The sequence below is a fragment of the Ceratocystis lukuohia genome, assembly GCF_044167205.1.
Source record: "Ceratocystis lukuohia strain C4212 chromosome Unknown Supercontig2_pilon, whole genome shotgun sequence".
NCBI classification, from domain to species: domain Eukaryota; kingdom Fungi; phylum Ascomycota; class Sordariomycetes; order Microascales; family Ceratocystidaceae; genus Ceratocystis; species Ceratocystis lukuohia.
The window spans coordinates 1870452-1887258 of record NW_027263521.1 but is presented as its reverse complement, the minus strand read 5'-3'; the positions used below and the strand labels follow the sequence as shown (position 1 = coordinate 1887258).

General features: G+C 48.6%; 3 protein-coding genes across 3 annotated transcripts; 2 read left to right on the top strand and 1 right to left on the bottom strand.

Annotated features, from left to right (window-relative positions):
• Positions 1-2056: 2056 nt before the first annotated feature.
• Positions 2057-2908, top strand: HOO65_020467 (Acyl-protein thioesterase 1; the record flags this gene model as incomplete). The annotated part of the gene is made up of 1 exon (XM_071000074.1): positions 2057-2908. One exon carries the CDS (start codon positions 2057-2059, stop codon positions 2906-2908), a length of 852 nt encoding a protein of 283 aa, XP_070861105.1.
• A 1599-nt stretch (positions 2909-4507) lies between these two features.
• On the top strand, positions 4508-5542 carry HOO65_020466 (putative oxidoreductase YJR096W; the record flags this gene model as incomplete). The annotated part of the gene is made up of 4 exons (XM_071006921.1): positions 4508-4573; positions 4628-4638; positions 4687-4744; positions 4802-5542. The coding sequence occupies 4 exons, from the start codon at positions 4508-4510 to the stop codon at positions 5540-5542; spliced, it is 876 nt and encodes a 291-aa protein (XP_070861104.1).
• An 8391-nt stretch (positions 5543-13933) lies between these two features.
• Positions 13934-15805, bottom strand: HOO65_020465 (uncharacterized protein; the record flags this gene model as incomplete). Its single annotated transcript, XM_071006618.1, has 3 exons — positions 13934-14840; positions 15095-15722; positions 15793-15805. The coding sequence occupies 3 exons, from the start codon at positions 15803-15805 to the stop codon at positions 13934-13936; spliced, it is 1548 nt and encodes a 515-aa protein (XP_070861103.1).
• Between the last annotated feature and the right edge of the window lie 1002 nt (positions 15806-16807).

Here is a 16807-nt window from a genome sequence, read left to right as displayed (position 1 = left end):
CTTGCAGGAAGCATTCAGAACGTAGGTCTTGATATATTCATAGCAGCTGTTTACAACTGCGGATGGTTATATAGCCGTGTTGTCATCTAACGAAGAAAAGAGAACGGACTAGAAAGAGATAAGACGCAACTAAAGTTAGTCAACAACAAGATATACAGATCTGGGGGCTTTTTTCTAATTTTTACTAGAACGGCTTGAATCAAGCATTATTAATTATACAGTGCTCAAGGGTGGCCTTTGGTCTTCATATAATGCCTGCTTGTTCTCTCAAGCCAGCATAGGCCTGCAAGTGGCCTTGGAAATTAGGAAAGGTACCGAGCCAAGCTCCAAGTAGTTTTTCGCGAGAAACCAAGATATGCTGCTTCATGCTTAGAGATAAAAGCCGGGCTGGTTACCCACGATACGCCGAGGGCTGCGGTCTTGCACTAGCCATTTACCTCTTCCTATTGTCAACTTCATACGTAGCCATTTCTTTGCCAAAGATAACAAGTGGCGCAGCCGGACTTAACATCAAAGAGACCCAGGTGAGGCGAGGCGACTTGTGATCGTGGCTTCCATGCAGCGCAACTACTACGGAAGGTTTTGTTGCGAATTACAAGTCCAAGTCCGTTGATGCGCATTTATTGCAGTCTCCAACTTGCCGCGCTGTTGGCGCAGTTGTCTTGTCTTTGGCACTATACACAATACACCAGCCACAGGCAACATGCCACTGTGTCGCTTGCTCGGTCATTGATCAGGCTCACTCAAAATCAAGTTTTGACACCGACTGCTAGAAAGCTCTTGGTTGGTCCTATCGATCCGACTTAAGCCCCGGATCTGGGTGCGACGGCGTTTAAATGCTATTCTATATTGATTGTGTTCCTTACAGCTTTTAGACGTCAAGTCCTTCCCCCAAGTATTACATTGCCTTAGGGCAAGATACTTGGGGGCTGCTAGATGGGCTAGTCTAGCTAAACTAGCTCGCCTAAGGACTGCCTTGTCAAGGTTCTTTTGAGCCTGCAACATTGCCTTGTCCAAGCCAAACCAAAACAACGCCACATTTCTGGAACCCCCCAAACAGTTCAAAAAACCCCTTCGAGAAACTTCTAAGTAGACTAGAAGTCTATCCGAACGGATCTAGTTCCATCGTCTCTCTATTCCCTTCATAACGCGTGTAACTAACTCCTCTCAGGTCCTAGTGCAGCACGGCTAGCCAAAATCTAATTGGCCATGTCCATCTTTGCGTAAGAGACAAACCCTTGGGGATATAGAGTATCCCGCATTTATGAAGCCATCGCCAGGTTTAGGGCCGAAAGCTAGGGAGTGGTATGTGTGTATGTACTCATCAAACTCCATCTCTTTTTCCAAGTGCGCCTTGGCCACGCAGTTGACAGCTGCGTCCCCTTCAGACTAATGGCGTTTTTCTCCAGATCCATACTGTCAACCCATGCGCCCGATATCGTAGATTCCGATATAGGGCTGCAAACCATCTTGCCTTTTTCTCCCGCTACACCACCATCGCTTCCCGCTTATAGCGTAGCTAGGCTTTTTTTTTTACCTCCCACTAGCAAGCACAATGCTGCCGCTACGACGTGGGGTGGGTGGGCAGGAATGGGGGGCGTGGGAAAGGAAGGGGAGGGAAAAGAGGTTATCAGGTCGTTAGGCTACGACGGTCCTAAACTGGTTCCTGCGAGCCTTGAGCTGTGACCCCAAATGGTGATTTCATGAAATTATGTTCATACCTATAGCCAATTGCATAAAAGACCGGGTAAAGTCCAACCAACACTTTGTCTGCACATACTTTCAGGTAGCCAATTGAACAATTTGTTCTTTAGATGTTGGTTGTTGGAATTTGGTTGGCCCTGTGTTGGTATGGCGTGGGGGCATGTGTTTTGGGATCATCTTGCTATGCAGTTACCTACCCCGCTCTTCACTAGCGGCTAGTCCGCGAGCCTTTTTATCACACTCTCTTCTATAAAGTTAGCTGTTCTTCATATTTCGATACCTTATCTGAAGCTGTACTCTACTTTGGGCCCAGCAATTGGCGTCTTAAACACTCTTGTTCTGTTCACTGACAATGGAACAAGCTATTCCTGAAACAACAGCGACCAAGTCCTTCGGGCCGGTTCATGTCGTTCATCCAAGAGCTAAACACACTCACACTATTGTCCTGATTCATGGTCGTGGAAGCACCGCTGAAGAATTTGCGGAAGAGCTCTCCAAGTCGACCCTTTCTAGTGGGAAGGCTCTTCAAGAGGCGTTCCCCGGGTGGAAATGGGTGTTTCCGTCATCAAAAGAGCCCTGGAGCACCACTTTCCAAGAGTTCATGCCGGCGTGGTTTGACGCACAGTCCCTGGCGGATCCTACGATGAGGCAAGACCTGCAGATTGAAGGTATTCGGGACTCAGTCTCCCATGTCAACGAACTTATCGAAAAGGAACTTCAATTGCTCGGTGGGAAAGCAGAAAATATGGTATTAGGGGGTATTAGTCAAGGCGGTGCAATCGCCCTGTGGACTTTACTGTGCCGGTGCAAAACGAATAGGAAAAGGCTAGGGGCATTTGTTGGAGCAAGTACTTGGCTGCCTTTCGCGGGGAACATTCGGAATCTCCTGTCACAGAGAACGGGCCCCCAATCTGGATCGTCCGTCTTTGACCTATTTGTGAAGGACATGATGGAGCCTGCTCAACACGGACCGGCGAGGAAAATCTCCAAGGAGTGCCTAGAGACGCCAGTGTTCATGGGCCATGGCGCAGACGACGCATACGTGGATATTGAGCTTGGCCGGGAGGCAAAAGAAATTTTATCGGAGGCCGGGTTCAGCGTGAGTTGGAAGGAATACACGGGGGCGGAGGAGGAAGGTCACTGGCTCAAAGTACCCGAAGAGATTGATGATATTGAGGAATTTCTTACCAGAATTGACACCTAAGACGGGCAAAACTACCCAAGCCACCGGCCAACCAAATAGCCAGCCGAGTATTCAAGTGGATAATGATCAATAGCCTCGGTAGGCATGAAATCCGCCCAGTCACGGGGCAGCCCTCGAGCATCAAGCGTGTTGAGTGCCTTGACCAACTCCCAATACTCCGGATACCAACCGGCCATTTCCCAGTCAATCAATACGGCCGATCGCAATTCCTTTTCCAACACCAACTCATTTACAGCCGGCTTTGTCTCCCAGCTGGCCATAATGTTTCTTGGATTCAAATCCCCATGTGTTATTACCGCACGGTGATCCTCGCGCATGAAGGAGCGGATCATGTTAGTCCATAGTGTGATTGTTCTTCGAGGGGCTCGAAATAGAAGTTCATTGGATTATGCTTCTGTTTTTATTTCTTTGTTAGATACCGGTCGCTGTCGCCGTGTGTCCTTGCAAATCGGTGTTGTAAAGCTTCCTAGCCTCCAACCTTCGCTCGATGTATCTGGCTCCGCCTTTCGAAGGACTCGGAAGATGTCATTCAGCTGCTTTTGGGCAAACAGCTTTTAAGCATGAGTGAGCTCAGACCAGACGCTTTCGAGAGTAACACCGGGTGCTCGGGACGCAAAAAAGTACGTCGAACGATCACTGCGAAATGCGCCAAGAGGTTATGGGGTCGGTACGGTTGGAGAATTCGAGCGAACGTATTGCAGATTGAATACATGGTCCAGATCCATGTATGGACCGTATTTGAGAGTGATGGAAGAGCCGAGGTCGATCACACGTGCGCCGTGCAGTTCATGTAGAGCTTCAGAGACACTGACTTTCTGGTTGAGAGCCTCGATAAAGCTCCTTGAAGTATTACCGGACCGGAAGACGGATCATAACGAGCTAAATAGGCTCATCCGTTGAGATGTTTTGGGAGTCCTCGGAGCTCGAGACGTCAGTCTTTTTATTGCTACTAGCGCTGTCCTTACTAGCTGCCCGCGCAAGGTCGTCGACCAATCGAGGATAGGTTGAGCTTGATTGTTTGAGAAGGTCTGAAAGATCGGCGTTTGGATCGGCCTTGACTCTTGAACTGATGATGTTGGAAGTGACCAAGTTCGCGGTTTCACGCGCCTTTGCGAGGCGAGCCACGTCCATCACGAGCTTCAGTTCAGATTCAAGTGTGTCGAATACGGTTGAAGAAGTGGTGTAGCAGGGTTGAGTTAAGATTTATTATTCAGTATTATTTTCTTTCTCTATTCCGAAAAACATCATTCTCTTGTTTTGTTTTAACAGAGTTCTGTGTCTCAGGGTTTTAGGCACTAGTAGCGGGCTGGTACACGGATGGCTAGGGTCTGCACGTCACGTGCCATCCATAACCTCTTCGCCAACCCTTACTACCGCCACGCGACATCTCCTGCTACAATAATGGCCAAACGTTTAATAGCTAGCATTAGGTTTCATACGATTGCCACGACTTCTCTATTGTGCATGCGATTCTTGACGAGATACTCAGATCAATACAGACGATCGAACAACCTTGCTGGAATTTCTAGCACGACTCTCTAACTCTTTGTCTTGAGTTTGGCTTCGCCCATTTACCGAGGCTGCCCTGCATCTAGAAAAATGCTCACTTTGCAAACAAAGACATTGCTGAACAACGGCCAGCATATCCCGGCTCTAGGATATGGCGTGAGTTTGTTCTATAACATAATAACCGCCATTTCTAACATGGGTGCACAATAGCTTTGGAAAACGTGGGTGTGACATCTTCGAAAGACTGCATAACAACTAATCGCTTCAAGACCACCCGAGCAAGCTAAGGAAGCCGTGACCGAAGCATTGACGGCTGGGTATAGACATGTAAGAAACGCAATTACTGTGATATCTTCTAGGGATTCTGGCTAAGTTAGGTCTCAGATCGATTCAGCCGCGTCGTACAGGAATGAAAGAGAAGCTAGCGAGGCCATTCACGAGGCCGCCGATATCCCGCGTCCTGATATCTTTTTCACTTCTAAAGCTCGCCTGATCACCTACGACGGCTGTAAAGCGCAAATCGAGAAGACTTTGGCCGAAACTGGCTTCGAATATATCGACCTCATGCTTCTACACTGCCCTTACGGCACCTCTGAGGGTCGAAAGGGCGCTTGGAAAGCTCTCGTGGAGGCCCAGGAGGCCGGGAAGGTTAAGTCTATCGGCGTGAGCAATTACGGCGTCCATCACCTTGACCAACTCGAGCAGCACATCCGCGAGCTTGAGACCGAACGTGGAGGAATAGGCAAAGGGGGGAAGATAAATGTTGCTCAGTATGAACTACACCCTTGGTGTGCGAGAAAGGAGATTGTGGAGTGGTGTAGGGCGCGTGGCATCACCGTCGAGGCTTACAGCCCGCTTGTCCGCGGGGAGCGATGGGGTGAAACACAGCTGGTGAAGCTAGCTGAGAAGTACGGCAAGTCGGAAGCGCAAATCTTGCTCAGATGGAGCCTGCAGAAAGGCTTCATTCCGTTGCCCAAGAGCGTCACGCCTGCTAGGATTCGGGATAACACGGATATTTACGACTTTGAACTGAGCGAGGCCGAAATGATGAGCTTGGAGACGGATGAATATGCGCCAGTCTGCTGGGATCCTACTGTTGCCCCCTTCGAATCAAGCCCTCAATAGAATAGAATTTGAAGATTATCTCCCAAGTTATGCTTGCTTGCATTTGTGGCGATTGTCTAGTGCCTCGAAGTTTGTTGAATTCCGCTTTGGAGCTTCTTCTAGTCCACCTAAAGACCATTTCATTGCGCTCCTGTCATCAAAAGTCAGGGCTACCTAGGCCGAGGCGTTTACTGGGTCGTGTTGGGTGGCTCGGGCTAGGTACCTAAGCAGGCAAATGAAAACTCTAAACGAAAAACGCGGGCAACTAGGCATAAGACGAGGATATAACTGATGGGTCCCGAGGCTCCCTTTAAGGCCTATCCCGGCTACATCATGGTATTAGAGCATCTTAGAGTATCCTCACTCGGGGTTTCGGGCTGCATAGCACTCTGACAACAACTTTCCAACTAAACAATATTGGTTGCTGAGGTCAGCCACCTATAACAACTACCTTTGTATCATTTGACACTGCATCCATCTTCTTCCCTCAAAAATTTGGCTTAGTATTTAGTTACTACATTGATATTCAACCACGATACCCCAGACATTCCGGGCTGTGATGATGGGGAGCCTGAAGGAACCGAGATCAACATCAAGGTCAACGTCATCGGGACGTTCCTACTATCGCTCAACCTACTTCCAGTCCCGCAGATATCACAAGCAAAAACCGGACACACATCGGCGCTTGTTATTGTCAGCCCTTCCGCTCATTTCAATGTAAGCCTCTCCTCTCCGTCGCTCGCCTAAGTCATGCTCAAAACTGATGATCTGGAGGTGAAATCCCGCAAACGGCACGAACCTTCAATCTTTGACGCCTTCTACCAGAACAAGCAATCACATTTGCATAATCGATACAACGTGTCGAAACTGCTGGAGGCTATGCTTGTCCGTTCAATTGCCGCAGCAATGAAGGAGAGTCCCTAGGCCGCTGAGCCCATCATTCTGAACAATGCCCACCCCGGTTTGTGTGAATCAGAGCTCGACAAGGATTTAAAGGTATATCGCGCCCCCCAACAAACTTCCCTCTTCTATTAACATTAAGTCAAGTTGCAGGGACTTGCTAGTTACTTTCTCACATTCACCAAGGAACTAGTTGCGCGAACGACAGAGATTGGGAGACGCATACCCGTCCATAGTGCACCCACTAGAGATGGAAGCCATGGACAGTGTATGAGCGAGTGCAGGGTCAAGGAGCCAAGTGTCTTTGTTAGAAGAAAGAAGGGTGCAGAGACCCAGGAACACGTGCACAGAGAATTGATGACCATCTTGGTGAATATCCAGCCAGGAATTACGAGAAACATCTAAGCGACATCATATATCTTGCCACTTTGAATAATGAGTACGAGAAGCTCTCCGCCGATATGTCATGACGGAATAACCGTTGCCGAAGAAAGAAGAGGGGTGTACTGGTGAGAACAGCTGAGCAAGACATACGTATGAGTGCTCAGATAGGTAGTGCGAAGGTTTTGGACTCTTCACTTCACTAGATGAATATACCTACTTGCCAGCTACTACTCGAGTTAAATGTTGGGGTCTTTGCCCAGAATCTGAGGGCTCAGGTATTTCTCTGCTGAAGCAATTAATCGGGTTTACCAGTACTGCTTAGTCACATTGACCCGTTGACTCACTTCACGCTCAATACGAGCGCTCAGATTCCCGCTGTCGGTCCCGGCCAGTGTCGATCGGAATGCGCTTGACAGTAGCACGCCTCAGATTCTAACGTTATGTGCTTGTACAGGAACCTAGCAATCTAAGCCTGGTGAGGTTCGAAATGCTGTGGCCTCTGCCCTCCAGGATGGATACCGTCACATTGACGCAGCACCGTAAGATGAGGCGCGCGCTTGGCTTTGCACAAAGGAAAGTTTGGTTGACATGACGCGGGATCTACAGTGGGCAAGCTGAAATGAGCGGGCGCATACGTTGAGAACTGATTGAATAATCCTCATAGGCAATGAGAACGAAGTCGGCCTCGGTATCAAGGATAGCTGTGTGCCTAGGGAAGAAATCTTCCCTACCAGCAAGCTTTGAAACAGCCATCATCCCAACGTCAAGGAAGGCCTACGCAAGAGCCTCGACGCTCTGGGCGTGGACTGCCTTGATCTTTATGTACGCTTCTGCTCTGTTTCGAACCGCCTTGACGAGGCCTGGGCTGAGGACATATCACATAGTTTATTCACTGGCCTGTTCTATTAGTTCCAGTAACTGCAGCGCCCTCCAATTGTCGAGTTCTTTGAAGAAGACGCATCATCTCTACATCCAAAGCTGCTAACACATGGCAGTAGACAGCGAGATATATAAATATTCACCTTCTTAGGCTTAGCTGAAGATGGAGCGAGTGAGCAGACCAAGCACAACACCATGTTTTCAGCCACCGTCAAACAGCACTCAGTTGAATTGCATGAAGGAGCAGGGGGTAAATCGTACAAGTGCTGTTCACATATATGAGTATGAACTATATATCTGCATCCATCCATGTATTTCTACTCATTTCTACGTATATGTACTGTGCTGTGAGATGTCAGAGGGACATCAAAACGCATGCGTCTTTCGACGTGGGCTCTAAAAATACATAGCGTTGATGCCCAAACATAATGCCAGCACAGACAAACAACATGGAGCCAAGTTCCGGGTAAATATAGTAGAGTAGAGCATGTGCATTTAGTGATCATAGTCCTGCACAGGGAATAACAAAAGGTTACTAACCCCCAAAATCACCGCTTCCACTGGCCCGGGGAGCCATCTTGTCGTTTTATCTTTTCTCGCTGTTCTCCCTCGTCAGTGTGACGATACTTCACCATGAAAGGCTAAGCTTTCTGCAGTGAGGGGAAGCCGGCTGTGCATAGCCTAGAAGCTCAGCTTTCTGAGGTATTTTAACCAGCTAGTTCTATATTTGTAGGAAGTATTGTATACCTTGGTGTATTCATAGCTGTGTACAGCTGCAGATAGTCACATAGCCATATTGGCATCTAAGGAGGAGAAGAGGACGGGCTAGAAAGAAAATAAACGTAACTGAAACCGATAAATGACAATATATACGAAGCCGGGGGCTTTTCCTTATTTTCGCTACAGCGGATTGAATCAAGCATTATTAATCATGCAGTGCTAAAGGGCGGCCTTTGGTCTTCGTATAATGCATGTTCTTTCAAGCCAACGTAGACCCGTAAGTGGCCTTGGAAATTAGGAAAGGTACGGGACGAAGCTCTAAGCCATTTTGCGCGAGAAACCAAGATATGCTGCTTCATGCTGAGAGATAAAAGCCGGGCTGGTTATCCACGATACGCCGAGGGCCGTGGTTTTGCACTAACCATTTATCTCTTCATGTCCGTTGATACGCATTTCTTGCAGTCCCCGACTTACCGTGCTGTTGGCGCAGTTGTCTAGACTTTGGCACTATACACACTATATCAGCTGCAGGCAACGTGCCACTGTGTCGCTTGCTCGGTCATTGATCAGACTGCTGCAAAGCTCTTGGTTCGTCCTATTGATACCTTAAGCCCTAGGTCTTGGCGGCGACGGCGTCTAAATGCTATTCCATATTGGTTGTGCTCCTTGCGGCTCTTAGACGTCCAGTCCTGCCTTCAAGTATTGTACTACCTCACTTGATTCATTGCCTCAGGGCTAAGATACTTGGGAAGTCGTAAAACGTGCCAGGCTAGATGGGTTAGTCTAGTCTGGCTAGTCCAGCAGCCATGTCAAGGTTCTTCTGAGCCCTGTCCAAGCCAAACCAAAACAGCGCCACATTTCTAGAACCCCCCGAACAGATCAAAAACCCCCTCCAAGAGACCTCTGAGCACACTAGAAGTCTATCCGGCTAGTTCCATCCTCTCCCCATTCTTTTTGTCGCTTGTCCAACTAGTGCGCCACGGTTCGGCAGAATTCCATCTTTGCGTGAGAGACAAACCCTTAGGGTTACAAGGTACCCTGCATCAATGAAGCCATCGCCAGATTTAGGACAGAAAGCTGGGAAGGGGTATGTTTGTATGTACTCATCAAATTCCATCTCTTTTTCCAAGTGCGCCCCGGCCACGCAGTTGACAGCTGCGTACCCGTTGAGGATACCCTTGAGACTCATGGCGTCTCTCTCCAGATCCATACTGTCAACCCATTCGTCCGATATCGTAGATTCTGATATAGGGCTGCAAACCATCTTGCCTTGTTCTCCCGCTACACCATCATCGCTTCCCGCTCATAGCGTTTAGCCACAAAAAGATACCCCCAACTAGGCATTTTTTTTCCACCTCCCACTAGCAAGCACAATGCTGCCGCTACGACGTGGGATGGGTGGGCAGGCATGGGGCATGTGAGAGAGGAAGGGGAGGAAAAGCGGGTGTCTGGGCTTCCAGAATGCGACACTGCGGACACGGTGGTCTGACCTGGGATCGTCAATTTTCGCGTTTGCGCAATTCTCATGTCCGCTTTTTCCTACTTATGGAGATTTGTATCCATGATAGGATACTCTGGATGGATGCGGATGCAAGGGTGCCCAAGAGGGACACCTTGAAGCTCATATTGATTCCTTGTTTTATGAGGACCCTTTGGAATTATGTTGATGGAATGTGACCGAGTACTTACCGGGTCCTTCACCGAGGCCCTTTGGGGGTTGGGATGTCCTCTTCTGGTGAGAGGGAGGAGAGACCTTGGTGTACATGTATGTGCAATGTGGGTACCTATGCAAAAGACTGGTGACATGCTCTTGCTTAGACTAGCCAGCGTAAATAGGATCATCGTCTTGCCGCCTCTCCCTTTTCCCTTGCTGGTTTGATCTGTTCCGATAACCGAAGGGCGAAAGGTTGAGTTGTGGGTTCCCTAGAATGCGAGACGTGTTCGCGATTGTTGCGTGAGGGGGAAAGACTTCTAAAGCGCTCTTTGGGGAAGGCAAACGTGATAGCCAAGCTCCCAAGTAATAGGCCGATCACTCTTTTCCGTGTAGGGGATTTCTATATTAGCCCTGGGGTCAACATGCAAGCACAGGAAGGGAGAAGAGAGACTATATCATTGCATGCCATGGGGCTGGAGAAGACTAGACAGGTTAGCCTATGCGCGCTTATACACTGGCAACACGTCGTCACCATCTCCAACTGCAAATGCACTCTGAGGACTAGCCTCTCGGCCCATTTGTGCACAAGGTGCTGGTGTCCCTCTAGCCAATACTCCCATCCATAATACATGGCGACGGATACCTGTGAGACTTAGGACTCGGGCCTGCGGTACCTTTGTCAAGACGCATGGCGAGCATGTTTCGCAGAACAGTATATGCTCACTCTCAAGCTGGGCTAGGTATGTTAGCTGTCCCGGTTTGGCTCCATTTGCCTCCTCCCCTTTACTCTTTTCTTGCTCCCTGCCTCTCTCCAAATCTCTTCCAGTGGTGTTGTAGGGCTGGGTTACATGGCTTGTGGGCGTTGTCGGACAGTCCTTCATGCCTATGAAAAGGTTCTTTTTGGAAGACAGAAACTATATACACAAGTGAAAAGCTCTGCACTGATGTCACTAACGACATGGTCGCTTCGCTGAGCAATAGGAACTGAAAAGGATGCTATAGGATGGGAGGAGGCAAGGGGAGGAGGTGACGGGTCGCTTTTTACGGCGAGTCATCCGCGACAAGAGTTTTGCGGGTGCTTATTGTCGAAGGTAGGCCTGGATTAGATATGGCTTATCCTGTTGGCTATTGCGTGCTATGCTTAGGGCGGCCAGACCATCGGAATCGGAGCAATTACGAGTGTTCAAACAATCCATTACTGCCACTGGCTCCAACCAGCGTCTTGCATGGAGCACCTCATCTCGCCACGTCGTGTCCTAGTGGCCTCCGAAGAGAGAATGCATGATGGCCATTTCCCTATGTAGATGAATCTCCTTACTATGGATCTGAGACAGATACTTCGTTCTTCTCTTCAATGGATTTGTAGGGGCCTAAGTGGCCTGAGTGCGCCGCGCCAGTAAGTCTATGGCCTGATTCTTGGCTTTGGGGTCTAGCTGTGGTTTTGTCCGACAAGCCGCACATCGCTGCCATATTACTCCAATATAGCGTTCCAACACCAATCAGTAGCCACTAGCCGTGCTTACACTATCTGGCTAGCTTACCCTGCCCTCTGTCCCCAAGTCTTTCTACAGCCTAGCATGTTCTTTGCTCCGTAACTTTGCTTTTTGCACCCCTCCCCTCCGCAAGACCTTTGTCCAGGCTTCCTCTCTCCATCCTTCGTTTCCTGCATGTCTTACTGCCGGTCGTCTTCCAAATACTTTGTCGACACAGCACTACTATTCCTATTCCCCTCTAGTCAGCTCCTTTCCGTGTGCCTCAACAACCAGCTAGCCAAACTCGACAAAGCCCGTTTTCATTCGCCTTGCACGACACGAGACACAACTCATGACTTCCAATATCAAGCATTAAAAAGTCCTAGTCTAGATGCTCTGTTTGAATCTCATCTTGCCCTGAGGAGACTCTCACTTTTGTAGGAAGGGAAACCTGCCTACTTTGGCTTGTTGGGCTAGACTCTGCCTTGGCAAACAGAAACAAAGTAGGATATTTCTTTTTCCTGTAATTGCTCTTGTGATGTGACAAAAGGTCCTATGGCCTTCTCGTCATATCTCCCATCCCTCTCTTCCTGCTCCTTGAATTCTGCAGTTGCCAGTGTCTCTGAACGTCCCTGCCTACCACTAGTCACACGCTGGAAGCTCCGGCAGCCAGTTGGATTCATCTCTTCTCACCTAACGATCACATAGCTTTAGGCATGTCTACATTACTAGTCGCGCTTTCATAGATAACAGGAAGCCCTGCCCGACAAACTCGGACACGAACGAAGCCGCTAGACACATAATATCAGCCTATGCTGCAGACACTGATTGCTTGCTCATGTAACGCACTCCCCCCTACAGCGCTCCGCCATCCTTATTTCTAATCCCCCTTCTCGTGATACCACTACCCCCTCGCTTGTGAGCATTATCTCGACGCAACATGGAGCCCGAAAGATATACAGAGATAAAGCTGGCCTAAGACACAGCACAGGTCTCTCTGTAGCATAGCCTGCTCGCTGGCTACTTTAGGACAGCTAAAGCGAAGATCAACCCTTGACGTGTCTGCCCTTCACATAGACACCCACGCACACGCAGGTCGTGTTGGACTAGGAAAAAATAAAAAAGCCAGACTTGGAAAGTGAGAACCGGGGACACTGCCGAAAGCTCGACTGGATATAGATCGGCCGTGTCACGTACGAGTGTTGCTTTCTCATGTAGCCAGGCGAAGCAACCTGATACTAGAAAGCCTGCATCCCGTTAAACTACGTGTTGTCTTCTTTTTTCTTTTTTTTTTTCCTTTTTCTTCTGCTATGTCCGTGGTACTGCATCAACTGCTACAGAAATGAAAAGAATAGAAGCAAAAATTACAAAAAAAAAACAACAACGTCATGTCTAGATGCTTTTTTTCAGCCATTTGTGTGAGCACGTTGCCGGTTACTATTTGTGTGTCACTCGTGATTCACTCATGCTATGCGCTAAATGCTCCGGACCTCCAGGCAACTCTCACTGCTGTACAATCCGTGCAGTATGTGTATGTGTGGACATACATGCATATACATAGACAATGAATGCATGTACGTTGTCTTGATAATTCCATTTTCTTGCATGCATGCATACCATACTAGCAAACAACTTCGACACTGTAACACGGCTGTGCAACGCTAGCAACTACATTAGAGTGTGGAAGAGGATGGATGCCCCAGAGAGAAGATGATTTACCACAAATAAGGAGGATGCAAGAGAGGAGAATAGAGCTGTTCTACCACTAGGAGCCCAAGGCGCCTAGAGCCTGGAGTCCAGGGCCACCCCCAGTCGTCCGCCCCCTTCCTTTTTTAATCCTATCAGACATTACTAGCAATTGAAGGAGAACATAGTGAACACGCTAAGAGCTCGAAATTATCAGCCCATATTGTTTTCTACCTATTTTCCAGTAGCCACAGACAACATTCGCGTTGCAAAGCTCATTCATTTTGACGTCGCCCATCACACTATGTTCCCCCCCCCCCCGCCTTTTACCTCCGCTCTCGTGCTCATTCCTTCTATCGCGGTGTGGTGGTGATGGTGATGGTCGTCATGAAGTATGCCTTCGTAGAAAGAAGAAAAAGAGTAGAAAAAAAAAGAATAACAATAACAAAAATATCTCTTGACTGTGCTGCCATTTATTAAGACTCGCGTCAATAAACAAGACAGAACGGTTATATATCCCCTCCCCCTTTCACTCCCAAAAAAAGAACCCCACACCACCACCTCCACCCTAAGTGCGATATAGAATAAGCAAAACAAGGGAATTCCAAGCCTGGAAGTTGTAGACGGGCAAGAGGAAACCATCTCGTCTGTCGTATACAAAAGAGACGCAGTTAATAAAGAGCACTAGGCCAAGTCCTTGGACTGCAGATAATACTATCAGTGGCCCGGATGTGTCGGTGGTGGTCCCATGTATTCGCCAGACTCGTTGTTTGGTCCCGGGCCCATCGGCATGTATGCTGAAGAAGCCATGCCGGGCCCCGTAATCAGCGCATAAGGAGGAGTCCACTGGATTCCTGGTGGCTCTATGCGAGGATCTAGCTTTCGTGGTGGCGTGACATCGACGGAGTAGCAGTTGCTGTCGTGATACATTTGTTGTATGCTCTGGGAAACAGCCGTTCTTGGATGATTGACGAGGAAGTACAGATGGAGCCGGAGCTTTTCGATCTCCGCTTTGTATGACTCAATCATCGCGGTATCTGAGTAAGCCATTTCGTTGCTTGTAGGCTTGATGCGCGTCTGATGCGATCGGGCCAGGGTATCTCCATGACTATTGCTGACGCTATCTCCGCTGGTTAACGCGCCAACATTCCCACGGACAGGCACGTTAATTGGGGCATGGCTCGGCATTGACGAGTGTAAATCCGGGGGCGGCGAGGTCATCATGGGTGACTGTGTTGCCCCGTGAGGAGGCGGTTCGATCCAATCTGGGTTGATGCAAAAGGCCTCGAGCTCCAGCTGCCATTTTTCAAGGTGCTTTGGGGAGCGGCCTCCACAATTCGTCTGCAGATGCGTAGCAAGTTCGGTTCGGTTCCGGAGAATACACCAGCACTTTTGGCAAATTGCCGAGATGCGGTGCAAACGCAAATTCCAGTCGTCTCCTCTGTTGGATGATTCCACAATGCCCTCGAACGATTCACATTCATGGCACTGTGAATCTCCTCGGTCGTTAAAGTTCTCTCCTGAGCATATAGCAATATAACTCTGGCCATTGCCATTTTTTCTACCAGTCTTGTCCGGCTTTCTTTGGCTGCGAATCAGCCGGTGATGGCGTTGAAGATGAACACTGTAAAGTCAATACATAAAGTCGTAAAAGCAAGGTTGCGCAAGTAGATCTCCAAATCTGGGCTTGTTTGTGTAATCTAGGCTAGATTGAAACAAACCTGCCCTTAGCCCAAGACAGGATACTAGTAGAGTAGTCTAGAAGAGAAGGGAGGGAGGGAAAAAGGGAACACAAGACAGAATGGATAAATGAATCTACAAGATTGGCTGGTCGACTGCTAGGGCTAGACACAAGTGGGAAAAGCTGGTTTTACTCACACAATGTCGCCATTCTTTTCTTGTGGGTTATGGCAGTGTGCCCACTCGTTTCTGTTGTATTTTATCGGATTGTAGTGCGCAAACGGACAGATTCGAGACTGAAAGTGCGGTACATTGATGATGGCGCTTGGATGCGGCTCCATTTCGTTTTCCCAGCTGATGTTTGCCGAGCCTATGCTGCCGCGACCTCCTCTCATGAGACTGCCGTGGTCCTGGGCTGGTGATCTCCATGGCTGCGGGACCATAGACATTGATGGTGTATCGGACTCGCTTCTCACGGAAACCCCTCCTTGATCTTGAGGGAGAAGGCCACTAACATCTGACTCTCCTTGCACCTTTGGTTGTTGGAAAGTGTTAGGAGTTAGAGTTATGCCACCGAACTGCATCGTGTGTCCTGGCCCCTGGTCATATGGAGGATAATTCATGACTTCTATCAATCGCCCATGATCAGGTTTGTTAGCTTCCAAAATTCCTCTCTTCTCCTGCTGCTGATGTGCTGCGCGGTGCTGTGTTTCGCTTTGCTGTGCTGTGCTGTGCTGTGCTGTGCTGTGCTGTGCTGTGCTTTGTAGTCCTTGTGCAGCCAAGCCCAAGCAAGCCCAAGCAAGCCCAAGCAAACCAAACACTAAATCTAAGGGATGTGGATATGGGCAGGAAAGTTGATTTCGAATTAGTTCCATGGATGTTAGAAAAAGGCCTACCTCTATCAGGCATAACTAGATATTATATGTCGTTTGGGCAACGTCAGTCTCCCCGTGTGCTTGGTTCTGTCTGACTTGAGGGTGGAATTTTTACGATTGATCTCGCTTGCTTCGCCCTTGGTCTTGGTCAGGTCTGGTCTGGTTTGATCTGGTCTGGTCTGGTGTGGCCTTAGTATGTATGATCTTAGAGAAACACAATTTTTGCTGTGTTCTTTTGGATTTTGGCCGCGTCTTGTCCGACAGAGACGCACTGATTGGAATCCCTGGTCCAACTTATCCAAGCCACTTCTGAACTTTCTAGTTGTTTGAAACGGGAGGTTTCTTTCTTTACTTCCACCACGCCAGCTTAGCTTCGAGATTGGGAAGTGGCAGTCAAGTCAAGGCCTTGTTGATGCTGGTCGTTATGGAAGGATTGGTGTTAAATGAACTGCTGAAGGCCTCGATTCTAAATCATGTATCGATGGGATGGGATGGGGTAGGATAGGACAGAGTAAGAGAAGCTAAGAAGAGGGGGAAGAGACTGGGTAGGTTGTTGTTGGCCAAGATTTGATTGAAAAATTGAACCCTGGGCCTGAATCAGTCGGCACGTCCTTGTCAGGCGTGATCGGATTATAGCACTCAATCCCCCGAATAGGTTGAAGGGGACTGTCTGACAGAGCAGAAAGTCAAGATACGAGTGCGCGTTGGTTGCTTTATTAGGGTTGCACACGTACTTTTCAATGGCTAGTACACTTTCTGCCAAACCGCTGAAGTGAAGAATTCCGTATGGAGTGAAAGGTGAATGATGAAAGGCTTTCAAAGGTTGACGAACGAAGTTCAATCTATGATGCGAGCTTGTGTGTGGTTGGTGGCGTCTTCTGCCTTCATGGGTGGTACGTCGAACTAAAGAGGGGAGGAGAAGAGAAGGGATTAGAAGGGAGAAGAAGAGAAGAGAAGAGAAAGAATAGCAGGATGGGGAGTGAGAGAAGGAAAAGGAATAAGGACAAGGAGAGAAAGAGGGAGAAGAATGGGAAGA